This window comes from Anolis sagrei, chromosome 6 (genome assembly GCF_037176765.1).
Source record: "Anolis sagrei isolate rAnoSag1 chromosome 6, rAnoSag1.mat, whole genome shotgun sequence".
NCBI classification, from domain to species: Eukaryota; Metazoa; Chordata; class Lepidosauria; order Squamata; family Dactyloidae; genus Anolis; species Anolis sagrei.
Genome location: NC_090026.1, coordinates 11,845,224 through 11,862,658, shown reverse-complemented (window position 1 = coordinate 11,862,658; position 17,435 = coordinate 11,845,224). Strand labels below are relative to the sequence as shown.

At 41.7% G+C, this 17,435-nt stretch overlaps 3 protein-coding genes and 5 non-coding genes across 8 annotated transcripts; 2 read left to right on the top strand and 6 right to left on the bottom strand.

The window, feature by feature from the left end:
• Positions 1–1,530: 1,530 nt before the first annotated feature.
• On the bottom strand, positions 1,531–2,134 carry LOC132777687 (histone H2A type 1-E). Its single transcript, XM_060780102.2, has one exon. It carries the CDS (start codon positions 2,088–2,090, stop codon positions 1,701–1,703), a length of 390 nt encoding a protein of 129 aa, XP_060636085.2. The 5' UTR covers positions 2,091–2,134; the 3' UTR covers positions 1,531–1,700.
• Positions 2,135–4,845: 2,711 nt separating this feature from the next.
• Positions 4,846–5,322, top strand: LOC132777688 (histone H2B 5-like). The gene has a single exon (XM_060780103.2). The coding sequence runs from the start codon at positions 4,860–4,862 to the stop codon at positions 5,238–5,240; it is 381 nt and encodes a 126-aa protein (XP_060636086.1). The 5' UTR covers positions 4,846–4,859; the 3' UTR covers positions 5,241–5,322.
• Positions 5,323–5,377: 55 nt separating this feature from the next.
• On the bottom strand, positions 5,378–5,450 carry TRNAM-CAU (transfer RNA methionine (anticodon CAU)). The gene has a single exon. It is a non-coding gene; the product is annotated as a tRNA-Met (tRNA).
• An 815-nt stretch (positions 5,451–6,265) lies between these two features.
• TRNAI-AAU (transfer RNA isoleucine (anticodon AAU)) lies at positions 6,266–6,339 on the bottom strand. Its single transcript has one exon. It is a non-coding gene; the product is annotated as a tRNA-Ile (tRNA).
• Positions 6,340–9,482: 3,143 nt separating this feature from the next.
• Positions 9,483–9,565, bottom strand: TRNAL-CAG (transfer RNA leucine (anticodon CAG)). The gene has a single exon. It is a non-coding gene; the product is annotated as a tRNA-Leu (tRNA).
• Positions 9,566–9,794: 229 nt separating this feature from the next.
• On the top strand, positions 9,795–9,867 carry TRNAK-UUU (transfer RNA lysine (anticodon UUU)). Its single transcript has one exon. It is a non-coding gene; the product is annotated as a tRNA-Lys (tRNA).
• A 359-nt stretch (positions 9,868–10,226) lies between these two features.
• On the bottom strand, positions 10,227–10,298 carry TRNAM-CAU (transfer RNA methionine (anticodon CAU)). Its single transcript has one exon. It is a non-coding gene; the product is annotated as a tRNA-Met (tRNA).
• Positions 10,299–14,921: 4,623 nt separating this feature from the next.
• On the bottom strand, positions 14,922–17,414 carry ADAT3 (adenosine deaminase tRNA specific 3). The gene is made up of 2 exons (XM_060780098.2): positions 17,193–17,414; positions 14,922–15,977 (listed from the first exon to the last, which is right to left on the bottom strand). Exon 2 carries the CDS (start codon positions 15,968–15,970, stop codon positions 14,939–14,941), a length of 1,032 nt encoding a protein of 343 aa, XP_060636081.2. The 5' UTR covers positions 15,971–15,977; positions 17,193–17,414; the 3' UTR covers positions 14,922–14,938.
• Positions 17,415–17,435: the final 21 nt, after the last annotated feature.

Sequence of the window (17,435 nt, the reverse complement as noted above, 5' to 3'; positions counted from 1 at the left end):
TGGAAGTGTGTTTCAAAATTCCCGCGCCGCCTCCTGATTGGCTGGATGGTTTTTTCAAAACTTCCGCGCTGCAAAGGCTGAGCCAATCACCGCCGCTCTCGGCTTTCCTTTTTTTTCCCCAGATCTCTTTTGAAAGGGATAGTGCTACCAATAAGGAACATGAGGAAACAAAGAAACCTAATCCAAAGGAATAGTTTTTTAAGTAACTATGTTGCATTGTGCCAGCTACAAGCCGATATACCAATGGGTTGTGTGTTTTCCGGGCTATACAGCCATGTTCTAGAAGCATTCTCTCCTGACGTTTCACCCACATTTATGGCAGAGGTAGAAAACATAGCAACCTAGTGATTCCGACCATACATTGATATACCAATGTCTGCATGCTGCTTTTAACTAGGAGTATCTCAATATGCATACATATCTCAATGAGAATGCCATCAGCTGGAGGAAACCCATCTGGGCCAGAGTGAAGAGAGAGGGGGCCAGAGGACAGTTCCAGCTTGCCTCTTGTGCTATTCTAATAATATTTCATATATATATACATACATATGATATTATAATGTAATGCAATATAATAACATATTATAATTATATATTTATATTACACTAGCTGTACCCGCCATGCGTTGCTGTGGCCACATTCCCTCTTTCTCTCCTTTTTTCCCTCCTTCCTTCACTCCCTCTTTCCTTCCTTCCCGTCTTTCCTTCTCTTCTTCCTTCCTTCTCTTTCCTTCCTTCCCCCTTTTTCTTTCTCTTCTGTCTCTTTTCTTCCTTCTCTCTCCTTCCCTCCCTCTTTCTCTACATCTTCCCCCTTCCTTCACTCCCTTTCCTTCTTTCTTTCCCTTTTTTCTTTCCTTCTCTCCTTCCATCCCCTTTTCTTTCTCTCCCTTCCTTCCTTCTCTACCTCTTTCCTTCCTTCTCCCTTTCCTTATTTCTTTCCCTCCCGCTTTCTTTTCTGTCTTTCTTTTTCCCTTCCCTTCCCTCCCTCTTTCTTCCTTTTTTCTGTATTGTCATTTAGCTTTTGGGGGCATTTTAAGTCCCTTCTGCTGTGTTTTTCAGGGTTTTTATGAGTGATGGTCACTCATTGGCCAGATAGGTGTCTTGTGTCCTAATTTGATGTCAATACAAGTATTTTAATTACTTGTATTGTTGTTTGTTGCTTGAATTGTTGTATTTCGGCTTGGCCTCATGTAAGCCGCACCGAGTCCCTTGGGGAGATGGTAGTGGGGTACAAATAAAGTGTTGTTATTATTATTATTATTATTATTATTATTATTATTCCCCCAGTGGTTTTTGAGTTGTTAATCCCAAGAAACATTATATTTTTATTTATATAGATGTAATAATATTATGATATAGTGGTATGGTGCAATATCGCAATGTTCACTGCTGATATTGTACTATGCTAATACAATATGTTATATGTAATATATACCTTGTAAGCCGCTGAGTCTCCTTTGGGGTGAGAAGGGCAGCATATAAATGTCATAAATACATTTGCAAAGGTTGGTTTAATACTCCCAATTAACCAGAACTCAAGCAACTGGAACTCTAAAGCAACCAGAAAAATATGACACTTTAAAAGAAATTGCAGTATGGTCAGTGTGATGATCCAAGCTCTTTCTCTGAATGTGTGGGTGGCTCTTAAAAGAGCCTTTGGGTTCTGTTTTTTTCCTGGAGAGAGACCAAGAGGGCTTGGTTTACTTCCCTTTGGCCTTGTGGCTCTCGGTCTTCTTGGGGAGGAGCACGGCCTGGATGTTGGGCAGGACGCCTCCCTGGGCGATGGTGACTCTGCCCAGCAGCTTGTTGAGCTCCTCGTCGTTGCGGATGGCCAGCTGCAAGTGGCGAGGGATGATGCGGGTCTTCTTGTTGTCCCGGGCCGCGTTTCCCGCCAACTCCAGGATCTCAGCCGTCAGGTACTCCAGCACGGCCGCCAGGTAGACCGGCGCCCCGGCTCCCACCCGCTCGGCGTAGTTGCCCTTCCGGAGGAGACGGTGCACACGGCCCACGGGGAACTGCAGCCCGGCTCTGGAAGATCGGGTCTTTGCCTTGGCTCTGGCTTTGCCTCCTTGCTTGCCGCGTCCAGACATAGTGTTGAGACTAAGCAGAACTCAAATAACACACTATGTTCAGAAAAGGTTCGAGAACGAGTCTGAAAAATCCCGCGCCTTCCCTTCGTTTATATACTTTCTCTTGGTTTCGTAACCGCGCGTTTTGATTGGTCTGCTTTCACAACCCGAGCTCCAATCAGCAAGCTAGCCAATGACGGAGGGTGATTGTGAAGGCAGCCAATAGGAGAAGCCGTCGCCAGTGGCGGGGAAAATTGAATTTGGAATGTTGTGACGTCAACGCCGCTAAGAGCCAATAGCAACCAAGAAGTTTCAATCCCTGATTTGCATGGTATGCTCCAGATGAGGACTAATGTAAGTCAATGAACTATTAGGCAAAACAGAGTTCCATTGAAGGATTCTGCAAAAACCAAGCAGACTGAGGGGGCACAACCAAAAATTACAACCTTGGAAAGTGTGTGTGTGTAATCAGCTCTGTGGCATGATACATGGAGCTGATTTAAGTTAATGCAAACTCAGGCCAGTTCACACAGCCTTCAAATGCATAGATAGATAGACAGATAGATAGATAGATAGATAGATAGATAGATAGATAGATAGATAGTAGGCCTGGGCAATGCATGGTTCTAAATGATTCTAAAGTACTTACAAAACTAAAGTTCTGGTGGTGAAAATTTCAAAACTCTAACAAAACTCTCAAAATGTCATTATAAATGGCAGTTCCTAATTGGTTCTGTCATAAAAATTGTCAATAATGAAATACTAATTACTAAGTTTTGTTAGAGTTCTGAAATTTTCACCACCAGAACTTTAGTTTTGTAAGTATTTTAGAACCATTTAGAACCATGCATTGCTCAGGCCTAATAGATAGATAGATAGAACTAACATATTATATTAGTTCTATCTATCTATCTATCTATCTATCTATATATATATATGCATTTCAAGGCTGTATGAACTGGCCTGAGCTTGCATTAACTTAAATCAGCTCCATGTATCATGCCACAGAGCTGGTTACATACACAATATATATTATAATATATGTGCATTTAAAGCCCATTGTAATATTATATCTATATACAATATAATATATTGTATATACATATAATATTACAATGGCCTTAAAATGCATATATATTATAATATATATTGAACGACATATATATAATAATTTAATGTAATATAATATATTGTATATGCATATAATATTTATAATATTATAATGTACTACATGATACTTATAATAATATAATATTATAATTATATATTTATATTACATTTAATATTACTAATAATATTACAACATAATGGTATAGTAAAGTATAGTAATATTTAATACCTATATTGTGCTATGCTAATAATATAATATATTGTATATACATATAATATAATATAATGCAATATAATGATATGATATTATAATTATATATTTATATTACATGTAATATTACTAATAATATTACAACATGATGGTATAGTACAATATAGTAATATTTAATACTGATAGTGTGCTATGCTAATAATATAATATATTGTATATACATATAATATAATATTATAATGTAATGCAATATAATGATATATAATTATATATTTATATTACATGTAATATCACTAATAATATTACATAATGGTATAGTAAAATATAGTAATATTTAATACTGACATTGTGCTAAGCTAATAATATAACGTATTGTATATACATATTATAATATTATAATGTAATGCAATATAATGATATGATATTATAATTATATATTTACATTACATGTAATATTACTAATAATATTATAACATAATGGTATAGTACAATATAGTAATATTTAATACTGTTATTGTGATATGCTAATAATACAATATATTTTATATACATATAGTATAATGTAATGCAATATAATATGATATTATAATTATATATTGATATTACATGCAATATTACTAATAATATTACAACATGGAATAGTACAATATAGTAATATTTAATACTGATATTGTGCTATGCTACTAATATATATTGTATATACATATAATATATTATAATGTAATGCTATATAATGATATATTAATATTATAACATAATGGTATAGTAAAATATAGTAATATTTAATACTGATATTGTGCTATGCTAATAATATAATATATCGTATATATATATAGTATAATATTATAATGTAATGCAATATAATGATATGATAGTATAATTATATATTGAGATTACATGTAATATTACTAATAATATTACAACATGATGGTATAGTACAATATAGTAATATTCAATACTGATATTGTACTATGCTAATATAATATATAGTGTGTGTGTGTGTGTGTATAATATATCTTGTAAGCCGCTCTGAGTCCCTTCAGGGTGAGAAGGGCGGCATATAAATGTCGTAAATAAATAAAAATAAATAAATAAACGAGGGAACGATGAGTAGAAGCAAAAGCGCGCCTGAAGAGTCTAATTTTGAATGTTGTGATGTCAGCACCGCTGCGAGCCAATAGCGAAAAGCGGTTTCGCTCCCTCATTTGCATACGGGCCCGCCGCTAAGAGCCAATAGCGACCAAGAGGTTTCAATCCCTGATTTGCATGAGGGAACAATGAGTTAGAAGCAGAAGCGCGCCTGAAGAGTCTCATTTGGAATGTTGTGATGTCATAACCGCTGGGGAGCCAATAGCAAGAAGGGGTTTCGCTCCTTCATTTGCATACGGGTCCTTATAAATAGTAGGGCGCAGTCCAGCACCGCTCAGTGAGGAGTTTGGTTTTGACAGAGTTGGTTGCTGTTTGAGAGGATGCCTGAACCAGCGAAATCAGCGCCTGTGCCCAAGAAGGGCTCTAAGAAGGCGATCACAAAGACCCAGAAGAAGGGCGACAAGAAGCGCAGAAAGAGCCGCAAGGAGAGCTACTCCATCTACGTCTACAAGGTGCTGAAGCAGGTCCACCCTGACACTGGCATCTCCTCCAAGGCCATGAGCATCATGAACTCCTTCGTCAACGACATCTTCGAGCGCATCGCTGGTGAGGCCTCCCGCCTGGCGCACTACAACAAGCGCTCCACCATCACTTCTCGCGAGATCCAGACCGCCGTCCGCCTCCTGCTTCCCGGGGAGCTGGCCAAGCACGCGGTCTCCGAGGGCACCAAGGCCGTCACCAAGTACACCAGCTCTAAATAGGATCCCAATGGAGTCCCTAAACAGACCCAAAGGCTCTTTTAAGAGCCACCACGTGGTCCTTGAAAGAGCTGGTTGCATCACTATGATATAGGCATGGGGATGAAATGGGAGCCATTGAGAACATGAAAAAAAAATTCTGCCCTCTCTGAGGCTCGAACTCAGGACCTTCAGATTATGAGACTGACGCGCTGCCTACTGCGCTAAGAAGGCACTTGGGAAACCTGGCTTGAAAAATCTCAGCTTGTACTATAGATAGAATCATATAGTAGGACTGGGCCATTCAGCAACACTATTTGGCCAAGAGGCAGGAATATTGCATTCAAAGCACCCCCGACAGATGGCCATCCAGCCTCTCTTTAAAAGCTTCCAAAGAAGGAGCCTCCGCCACATCCTGGGGCAGAGAGTTCCACTGCTGAACGGCTCTCACAGTCAGGAAAATGTAATGTTTGTTTGTGGGATTAACAGAACTCAAAAACCACTGTACAAATTGACACCAAATTTGGACACAAGGCACCTAACAACCCAATGTATGTCCTCCGCTCAAAAGAAATGATCTTGTCCTTTGGGAGTTGTAGTTGCTGGGATTTATAGTTCACCTACAATCAAAGAGCATTCTGTACTCCACCAACGATGGAATTGGACCAAACTTGGCACACAGTTCTCCCATGACCAACAGAAAATACTGGAAGGGTTTGGCGGGCAGTGTCCTTTGGTTTTGGAGTTGTAGTTCACCTACATCCAGAGATCACTGTGCACTCAAACAATGATGGATCTGGACCAAACTCTACACGAATACTCAATATGCCCAAATGTGCACACTGGTGGAGTTTTGGGAAAAATAGAATCTTGACTTTTGGGAGTTGCAGTTGCTGGGATATATAGTTCACCTACAATCACAGAGCATTCTGAACGCCACCAACGATAGAATTGGGCCAAACCTCCCACACATAACCCCCATGTGGGCCACAGCAACGCGTGGCAGGGGACGGCTAGTAAATAATAAAAAAAATTAAAAAAACAACACTTGGCCCGTACGGGGATCGAACCCGCGACCTTGGCGTTATTAGCACCACGCTCTAACCAACTGAGCTAACCGGCCGCTTGAGAGCACCGCCTTTTAGGGGTTGGTTTTCACTGTAATCGAAAGAGTGACTGTCAGAGGGTAGTGTTACAGCACTAAAATAATGGGATATAATATTAAGAGAAACGTCAGGAGAGAATGCTTCTGGAACATGACCTTACAGCCCGAAAAACTTACAGCAACCCTGTAATATGGCTGTCTAAGTGACCCGGTCTCTTTAATATTAATAGGCCCATTGACAGCACGTTGATTACCATGACTCAATGCTATGGAATCCTGGGATTTGTAGTTTGGTGAGGTCCCAGGCCCCTCTTTGGCAAAGAAGGCCGAAGACTGGGTTGTTGTAGGGTTTTTTTTTCCTGGGCTATATGGCCATGTTCTAGAGGCATTTTCTCCTGACGTTTCGCCTGCATCTATGGCAAGCATCCTCAGAGGTAGTGAGGTCTGTTGGAACTAGGAAAAGGGATTTATATATCTGTGGAATGACCAGAGTGGGACAAAGGATTCTTGTCTGTTGGAGCTAGGTGTGAATGTTTCAGCTGACCACCTTGATTGGCATTTGATGGCCTGGCAGTGCCTGGGGGAATCTTTTGTTGAGAGGTGATTAGATGTCCCTGATTGTTTTCCCTCTGTTGGAGCTAGGTGTGAATGTTTCAACTGACCACCTTAATTAGCATTTGATGGCTTGGCAGTGCCTGGGGGAATCTTTTGTTGAGAGGTGATTAGATGTCCCTGATTGTTTTCCCTCTGCTGTTGTGCTGTGGTAATTTTAGAGTTTTTTTTAATACTGTTAGCCAGATTTTGTTCATTTTCATAGTTTCCTCCTTTCTGTTGAAATTGTCCACATGCAGGTGGATTTCAATGGCTTCTCTGTGAACTGCCAGGCCATCAAATGCTAATCAAGGTGTTCAGCTGAAACATTCACACTTAGCTCCAACAGAGGGAAAACAATCAGGGACATCTAATCACCTCTCAACAAAAGATTGCTCCAGGCACTGCCAGGCTATCAAATGCTAATCAAGGTGGTCAGTTGAAACATTCACACCTAGCACCAACAGAGGGAAAACAATTTGGGACATCTAATCACCTCTCAACTAATCACCTCTCAACAAAGGATTGCTCCAGGCACTTCCAAGCCATCAAATGCTAATCAAGGTGGTCAGTTGAAACACTCATACCTAGCTCCAGTCCTTTGTCCCACCCTGGTCATTCCACAGATATATAAACCTTTTTTCCTAGTTCCAACAGACCTCACTAGCTCTGCCATAGATGCAGGCGAAACGTCAGGAGAAAATGCCTCTAGAACATGGCCATATAGCCCGGGGGGGGGGGGGAACCTACAACAACCCAGTGATTCCCCCCATGAAAGCCTTCGACAATACAAGGCCAAAGACCTTTATATAAAACCACAACTCCCAGGATTCCACAGGCATGAGACATGGCAGTCAATCTGCATTCATTCTACATTGTGTAGAATGACCAGGGTGGGACAAAGAACTCTTGTCTGTTGGAGCTAGGTGTGAATGTTTCAGCTGACCGCCTTGATTAGCATTTGATAGCCTGGCAGTGCCTGGAGCAATCTTTTGTTGAGAGGTGATTAGATGTCCCTGATTGTTTTCCCTCTGTTGGAGCTAGGTGTGAATGTTTCAGCTGACCACCTTGGTTAGCATTTGATAGCCTGGAAGTGCCTGGAGCAATCATTTGTTGAGAGGTGATTAGATGTCCCTGATTGTTTTCCCTCTGTTGGAGCTGGGTGTGAATGTTTCAGCTGACCACCTTGATGAGCATTCGATGGCCTGGAAGTGCCTGGAGCAATCATTTGTTGAGAGGTGATTAGATGTCCCTGATTGTTTTCCCTCTGTTGGATCTGGGTGTGAATGTTTCAGCTGACCACATTGATGAGCATTTGAAGGGCTGGCAGTGCCTGAAGCAATCTTTTGTTGAGAGATGATTAGATGTCCCTGATTGTTTCCCCTCTGTTGGAGCTAGGTATGAATGTTTCAGCTGACCACCTTGGTTAGCATTTGATGGCCTGGAAGTGCCTGGAGCAATCTTTTGTTGAGAGGTGATTAGATGTCCCTGATTGTTTTCCCTCTGTTGGAGCTGGGTGTGAATGTTTCAGCTGACCACATTGATGAGCATTTGAAGGGCTGGCAGTGCCTGAAGCAATCTTTTGTTGAGAGATGATTAGATGTCCCTGATTGTTTCCCCTCTGTTGGAGCTAGGTGTGAATGTTTCAGCTGACCACCTTGGTTAGCATTTGATGGCCTGGAAGTGCCTGAAGCAATCTTTTGTTGAGAGGTGATTAGATGTCACTGATTGTTTTCCCTCTGTTGGAGCTAGGTGTGAATGTTTCAGCTGACCACCTTGGTTAGCATTTGATGGCCCGGAAGTGCCTGGATGTCCCTGATTGTTTTCCCTCTGTTGGAGCTAGGTGTGAATGCGGAGATAAGAGACAGGGTCTTCTCAGTAGTGGTCCCACCTCCCTCGCAGGCACAATTGGCGGAGATAAGAGACAGGGCCTTCTCAGTAGTGGTCCCTTGGCTCTGGAACTCCCTCCCCAGCAATGTTAGATCAGCCCCCTCCATCCTGACCTACCCCAAGAGAGTGAAAATTTGTGAAAAATTTGGCTTTGTGAAGCCTTTAGTTAACTTGTGAAATAGAAAGATTTTGAACAATGTGCAACGACCATTGGAACGGTCTGGATTACGCTCGTGGGTTAGGTGTTTATTTAACTCTGAATTGTATTGTTTTTAAATGTTTTGATTGTTTTAATGTACATTTTAATTCTATTATAATATTTATTTAAGTGTATTTAAGTGGACCTCAGCAAGCGAGAGTCCAAAAGTGGCAGGTCAAAACCCAGAACCTGATACCAGATAAGAAACTCCCTCCTGGGCACGCAGAAGTCTGGGTGACTTGAAAGGCAATGCTTTGGCACCATGAGACCACCTTGGTTAGCATTTGATGGCCTGGAAGTGCCTGGAGCAATCTTTTGTTGAGAAGTGATTAGATGTCTATTCATTGTGTAGAATGAATGGACAAAAAATCAGCACTAGAGAACTTGTGCCAAAAGTGAAGATACAATTGGGCATTCGGGTGCTTACATGAACTACATCTTCCTTTTTTTTTCCACCACCAGGAATATTGGGAAAATATATTGTCAGAAGTGGGATTCGAACCCACGCCTCCAGGGGAGACTGCGACCTGAACGCAGCGCCTTAGACCGCTCGGCCATCCTGACACTTGGGGAAAATGCTGCTGGTTCTGCCACTATTATTGAGAATGTTTATTAAAAAAATCACTTTGCATATCAAGTATCTCTAATTAATATTCATTCTGTTTACATTACCTGCAAGCTATGTCCAATTCGGAGTAAAATATTGCAATCTGTAAAGGAAAAGCAAACAACAGCGTTGAGCAGGAAGCATTATGTCAACACTATACTCCTTCTTGCAAAGCAGCGTCCAAGAGCCCGGATAGCTCAGTCGGTAGAGCATCAGACTTTTAATCTGAGGGTCCAGGGTTCAAGTCCCTGTTCGGGCGGATTAATTTTTTTTCCCTCCTAAATTGCAAAAAAATATCTCTTTCGTCTTAAATATACATTTTAGAAGTCCCAAAGTGACACCAACACAATGTTTCAGTAATTGCAATGACATACAGCTCAGAATATGGCTCAATTCCTCAATGGTTAGGAACAACTCAGCTCTGGGTTAGTTTGCACCATGTGCCTTGTAAACAAAGTAGCATTGTATCCAAATATTTTGTATCAATGTTTCAAGCTTTGATACAAAATAATTCTTGTGATAATACAAATGAGTTTGAATCAGTTTAGATATTAAGTAGTGGAATATTTTTTTAAAAAAATTATATTGCAATTACAAAGAAGGAAGGAAAATAGAAACTAGCAGAGGATGGTTTCGATCCATCGACCTCTGGGTTATGGGCCCAGCACGCTTCCGCTGCGCCACTCTGCTGTATGCTTTTTCCCCTTGCTGGACATGCCTATGCATCCATTGCTATGCATCCTATGCATCTGCAGCAATATATGAGACAGCTCCAGCTCATCCCTTGTTTGGGTATCAGCCAGCACGTCAACGACTTAAGTCCAGACATAGTTTTCTAAGATCTACAGAGACACTCGCTGGAACACCTCAGCAAGCGAGAGTCCAAAAGTGGCAGGCCATTACCGCTCAAGCAGGGAGCTTTGAGATGGTTGAAAAAGGCTCTCCAAAGCTCTAGGTGCTCTTACTGCCTATTACAGGGAAAACCAGCTGATCCCTAATCCATCTAAAACACAGACATGTGCCTTTCACCTTAAGAACAGACAAGCATCCCGAGCTCTGAGGATTTCCTGGGAAGGAATCCCACTGGAGCATTGCAGCGCACTCAAATACCTGGGAGTCACTCTGGACCGTGCTCTGATCTACAAGAAGCACTGCCTGAACATCAAGCAAAAAGTGGGCACTAGAAATAATATCACACAAAAACTGACTGGCACAACCTGGGGATCACAACCAGACACAGTGAAGACATCTGCCCTTGCGCTATGCTACTCTGCTGCTGAGTACGCATACCCAGTGTGGAACACATCTCACCACACTAAAACAGTAGATGTGGCTCTTAATGAGACATGCTGCATTATCACGGGGTGTCTGCGCCCTACACCACTGGAGAAACTACACTGCTTAGCCGGTATTGCACCACCTGACATCCGCCGGGAAGTAGCAGCCAATAGTAAAAGGACCAAGGCAGAGACATCTCCAGCTCATCCCTTGTTTGGGTATCAGCCAGGAAGTCAACGACTTAAATCAAGAAATAGTTTTCTAAGATCTACAGAGACACTCGCTGGAACACCTCAGCAAGCGAGAGTCCAAAAGTGGCAGGCTCAAACCCAGAACCTCAATCAATGGCTGATACCAAATGAGAGACTCCTCCCTGGGCACACAGAAGACTGGGCAAATTGGAAGGCGCTGAACAGACTGCGTTCTGGCATCACAAGATGCAGAGCCAACCTTCAGAAATGGGGCCACAAAGTGGAATCCTCAACATGTGAATGTGGAGAAGAGCAAACCACTGACCACCTGCTGCAATGCAACCTGAGCCCTGCCACTTGCACAATGGAGGACCTTCTTGCAGCAACACCAGAAGCACTCCAAGTGGCCAGATACTGGTCAAAGGACATTTAATCAACTACCAAACTCACACATTTTGTATTTTCTCTGTTTGTTTGCTTTGTTCTGTTAGAAATGTAATATAACTGACTGGCTGCCCTGACACGAGAAATAAAATAAATATGGCTGGAATCACTGGGTTTTTGTAGGTTTTTTCACGCTATATGGCCATGGGCTACAGGCATTCTCTCCTGACGTTTCACCTGCATCTATGGCAAGCATCCTCAGAGGTAGTGAGGTCTGTTGGAACTAGGAAAAAGGGTTTATATATCTGTGGAATGGCCAGGGTGGGACAAAGCGCTCTTGTCTGCTGGAGCTAGGTGTGAATGTTTCAACTGACCACCTTGATTAGCATATAATGGCCTCACATTGCCTGGAGCAAACTTTTGTTGAGAGGTGATTAGATGTCCTTTACTATCTCCCTTGCAGTACATTCCTATGGATCTACTGCTATCCATTCTATACATCTGCAGCACTACATAAGGTATTTAATATCTTTTATAGGCAAGGATGTTGGTGGTGATGTGGGATGCACAATGTTTTAATTATATTAAAAGTTTTATATGATTTTTAACTGATTTGTTTTTAAATTTTCCTTTCCATTTGAATATTTGTATGTTGTGGATTTAAAATTACATTGTTTTTAATGTTGTGATCCTCTTTTGGATCACAAAGGGAGGATAGTGGGATAATAATAATAATAATAACAACAACAATAAATTTGCCTAAAGATCTTGACCTGGACTTAAATACAATCAGCGCTGACAAGATTACCATCTACCAGCTGCAAAAGGCCACCCTACTGGGTATTGCATGCATTATTCACCTGCATTATTTGAATTTTGTGTAAGGGAGAACAGCAGGATGACGATGATGATGATGATGATAATAATAATAATAATAATAATAATAATAATACGAGAATAGCAGGATGATGATGATGATGATAATACTACTACTACTACTACTACTAATAATAATAATAATAATAATAAATGTGCCTAAAGACCTTGGCCTGGACTTAAATACAATCAGTGCTGACAAGAATAGTGGGATAATTAATAATAATAATAATAATAATAATGGGAGAATAGCGGGATGATAATAATAATAATAATAATAATAATAATAACAATAATACTGGGAGAATAGCAGGCTAATAATAATAATAATAATAATAATAATAATAATAATAATAATAGAATAGTGGGATGATAATAATAATAATAATAATAATAATAATAAATGTGCCTAAAGACCTTGGCCTGGACTTAAATACAATCAGCGCTGACAAGAATAGTGGGATGATGATGATGATAATAATAATAATAATAATAATAATAATAATAATAATAATAATGGGAGAATAGCAGGATGATGATGATGATGATGATAATAATAATAATAATAATAGGAGAATAGTGGAATAATAATTGTGCCTAAAGACCTTGCCCTGGATTTAATATAATCAGTGCTGACAAGAATAGTGGGATAATAATAATAATAACAATGGGAGAATAGCGGGATAATAATAATAATAATAATAATAATAATAATAATAATTGTGCCTAAAGACCTTGGCCTGGACTTAAATACAATCAGCACTGACAAGATTACCATCTGCCAGCGGCAAAAGGCCACCCTATATGGATCAGCACACATTATTCACGGGCATTATTTGAATTTTGTTTAAGGGAGAATAGCAGTATAATAATAATATTGGGAGAACAGTAGGATAAAATAATAATAATAATAATAATAATAATAATAATGGGAGAATAGTGGGATAATAGTAATAGTAATAATAATAATAATAATAATAATAATAATAATAATAATAATAAATGTGCCTAAAGACCTTGGCCTGGACTTAAATACAATCAGCTCTGACAAGATTACCAGCTGCCAGCTGCAAAAGGCCACCCTACTGGGATCTGCATGCATTATTCACCTGCATTATTTGAATTTTGTTTAAGGGAGAATAGTGGGATAATAATAATAATAATATGTCCAAAAAGTCAGAAAGGTTTTGAAGAGCAAATTAAATGGTAGAAATACAATCAAGGCTATCGACACCTGGGCCATCCCTGTCATTAGAAACACTGCTGGAATTGTGAACTGGACGCAAGCAGAGTTGGATGATCTGGACAGAAAAACAAGAAAACTGATGACAGTCCACTACTCATTACACCTGTGTAGTGATGTTGACAGACTTTACCTGCCCAGAAAATCAGGAGGCAGAAAGAGAGCTTCTGCAAGTGAAACAAATGGTAGAAGAAGAGAAACATGCACAGGCAGATTATGTGATAGGCATTGATGGAAGTCAATAGTTTTCTTCTGCCCTTCTTCATGCATTCACACATTCATTCCTTACATCATCTGGGGAGGCCCTGCTCTCGGTCCCACCTCCCTCGCAGGCACAATCGGCAGAGATAAGAGACAGGGCCTTCTCAGTAGTGGTCCCTTGGCTCTGGAACTCCCTCCCCAGCAATGTTAGATCAGCCCCCTCCCTCCTGACCTACCCCAAGAGAGTGAAAATTTGTGAAAAATTTGGCTTTGTGAAGCCTTTAGTGAACTTGTGCAATAGAAAGATTTTGAACAATGTGCAATGACCATTGGAACGACCTGGATTATGCTCGTGGGTTATGTGATTAACTCTGAATTGTATTGTTTTTAAATGTTTTGATTGTTTTAATGTACATTTTAATTCTGTTATAATATTTATTTAAGTGTATTTAAGTGGACCTCAGCAAGCGAGAGTCCAAAAGTGGCAGGTCAAAACCCGGAACCTGATACCAGATAAGAAACTCCCTCTTGGGCACAAAAAAAACTGGGCAACTTGAAAGGCAATGCTTTGGCACCAGGAGATGCAGAGCCAATCTTAAGAAATGTGGCTGCCAAGTGGAGTCCATGATATGCGAGTGTGGAGAAAAGCAAACCACCGACCACTTATAACAATGCAATCTCAGCCCTGCAACATGCACAATGAAGGACCTTCTCATAGCAGCATCAAAGGCACTCAAAGTGGCCAGCTTCTAGTCAAAGGAAATGTAGTATAATGCCAAGTTTTTAACATTGTTTGTGGGGTTTTTAAATGCATTATAACTGTATTCTCAATTTTATTCTGAGATGATAAATAAAATACCATTCTTGGATGACTGGAACTCTGAACCAGACCATTCCCCATTGCATTTACCAACCAAATCCCAAAATATAAGACCATATGTATGCACTAGTTTCTGCAATATATATAGTCCCTCATTAACTATTATGTACTGTGGTATAATAAATGTACGCTATGTGATGCACCACTATCAAAACATCCAGACTCTCAAAGATCCCCAACACATGTAAGCCTTCTTAAAAAATAATGTAACTTTTTATTTATTTATTTATTTATTTAAAAAGTACAAAGAAACCACATAAAGGAGTTATTCCCCGCTTCATGTGTTGTCTCTTGCCGATTCCTGCATCAAGCTCCGGCACCGTCCTTCCAACACGCCCCGGAAGACCTCGTAGCGGTGGTTGAGGTCTCTGCGGCTGTGGATGTGCAACATGGTCCCCAGGGCTCCATGGGGGGACGGCACCCCATAGAAAACCCGCTCAATGCGCGAATGTACTAAGGACATGGCACACATTGCACAGGGCTCCCGCGTCAAGTACATATCGTAGCCGGTGCAGATATAAGGGAGTCCATTGGTGGAAGGGGAAGAATGATCAGACTGGTGGTCCTGTTGATGGAAAATGCAAGCGGGGTAGTCCTTGTAACAGTAGGCACCCCCTCCTTGGCTGTGGGCCACGAGGTCGATGCAAACCATGGCGGCGTGGAGCAACGGGTTGAGGCCATCCCGGCAATCGTGTCCTACGGCCAAAACCTTGCCGGAGGATGGGTCAACCACCACCGCGCCCACCGGCCTCATGCCTCGCTTTGCCCCTTGTTGTGCCGCTTGGATGGCCAACTCCATGTGGTCTTGCATAGCAGCCTTCTCCAAAGGAGTGAAGAGGCTCCCGCTGATGGCTTGCGTGATGCGTTTGTTCTCGTGGAAAGAGACGGGCCAGTGAGACGCGGCTTCCTCATACTGTGGCCGTGTCAAAGGTGGGTGATCAGGAACCAAGGCTAAGAAAGGTTGTCCTAAGCCGCACAGGTCCACTTGCCCACTGGGGAAGAGCTCGGAGAGAGTCCGCAAGCCCTCCGGCTCTTCTTTAGCATTTGCAAGGCACACAATCATTTCCAACGGGTGTGGGCTATTTGGAGAAATGCAGGCACGGATGCGCTTCAAGTGAGGGTAGTCGCCCAGTGGGTAGACTGCAGAGACTTCCTTCACTAGCCGGCAGGCCTCTTTCTTATCCAGGACGGGAGCGGCATAAACCGGCATCAGCGTGACTCCTCGGGATTCCTGCTCTGAAAGAACCGGCAGTGCTTCCCACGAATCGGTGGGCTCTGCCGTTCTGCGGCGCTTGCAGCCGGGCTCCATCAGGCTTCTTGGGAAAAGAGAAGACAAGAGATTACTCCAAATGGTACTAAAAATGTACAAAAGCTGATACAAACACAAGTCCTATTAACAACTAGTGTATATACCAGGCATGCGCAAACGTTGGCTCTCCAGGTATAATAGAATCATAGAGTTGGAAGAGACCTCATGGGCCATCCAGTCCAACCCCCTGCCAAGAAGCAGGAATAATGCATTCAAAGCATCCCTGACAGATGGCCATCCAGCCTGTTTAAAAGCTTCCGAAGAAGGAGCCTCCATCACACTCCGGGACAGAGAGTTCCACTGCTGAACGGCTCTCACAATCAGGAAGTTCTTCCTCATGTTCAGATGGAATCTCCTTTCTTGCAGTTTGAAGCCATTGTTCCTTGTCCTAGTCTCCAGGGTGGCAGAAAACAAGCTTGCTCCCTCCTCCCTGTGGCTTCCTCTCACATATTTATACATGGCTATCATATCTCCTCTCAGCCTTCTTTTCTTCAGGCTAAACATGCCCAGCTACTTAAGCCGCTCCTCATAGGGCTTGTTCTCCAGACCCTTGATCATTTTAGTCACCCTCCTCTGGACACATTCCAGCTTGTCAATATGTCTCTTGAATTGGACACAATATTCCAGGTGTGGTCTAACCAAGGTGGAATAGAGGGGTAGCATGACTTCCCTAGATCTAGACACTATGCTCCTATTAATGCAGGCCAAAATCCCATTGGCTTTTTTTGCCGCCACAAACTACAACTCCCATAATCCCATGGCAAACTACAACTCCCATAATCCCATGGCAAACTAGAACTCCCATACTCCCATGGCAAACTATAACTCCCATACTCCCATGGCAAACTAGAACTCCCATAATCCCATGGCAAACTACAACTCCCATAATCCCATGGCAAACTACAACTCCCATACTCCCATGGCAAACTACAACTCCCATACTCCCATGGCAAACTACAACTCCCATAATCTCATGGCAAACTACAACTCCCATACTCCCATGGCAAACTATAACTCCCATACTCCCATGGCAAACTAGAACTCCCATACTCCCATGGCAAACTAGAACTCCCATACTCCCATGGCAAACTACAACTCCCATAATCCCATGGCAAACTACAACTCCCATAATCCCATGGCAAACTACAACTCCCATAATCCCATGGCATTGAACCCAGGCAGCTAAAATAGTGTCAAACTGCATTAATTAAAACAGATGTACCTTCGAAGGTTCCTAATCCATGAAACCAACTCGATGGCAAGGTAACAACAATCCAGATCTAGTAAAAGTATTCCTCTCAGATTTCTATATCACCAGGAAGTTGATTCTGCAGCACGTTGCCCTCCTCTCCTCTGATTGGCTAACGTTTTGAAAGCGAGCGTGCTGATTGGTCGGCAATACCGCCCATTGGCTGAGGATGAACGTTCGACGCGTCCTAGAAGAGACAACCTCCCAAGTGTCAAC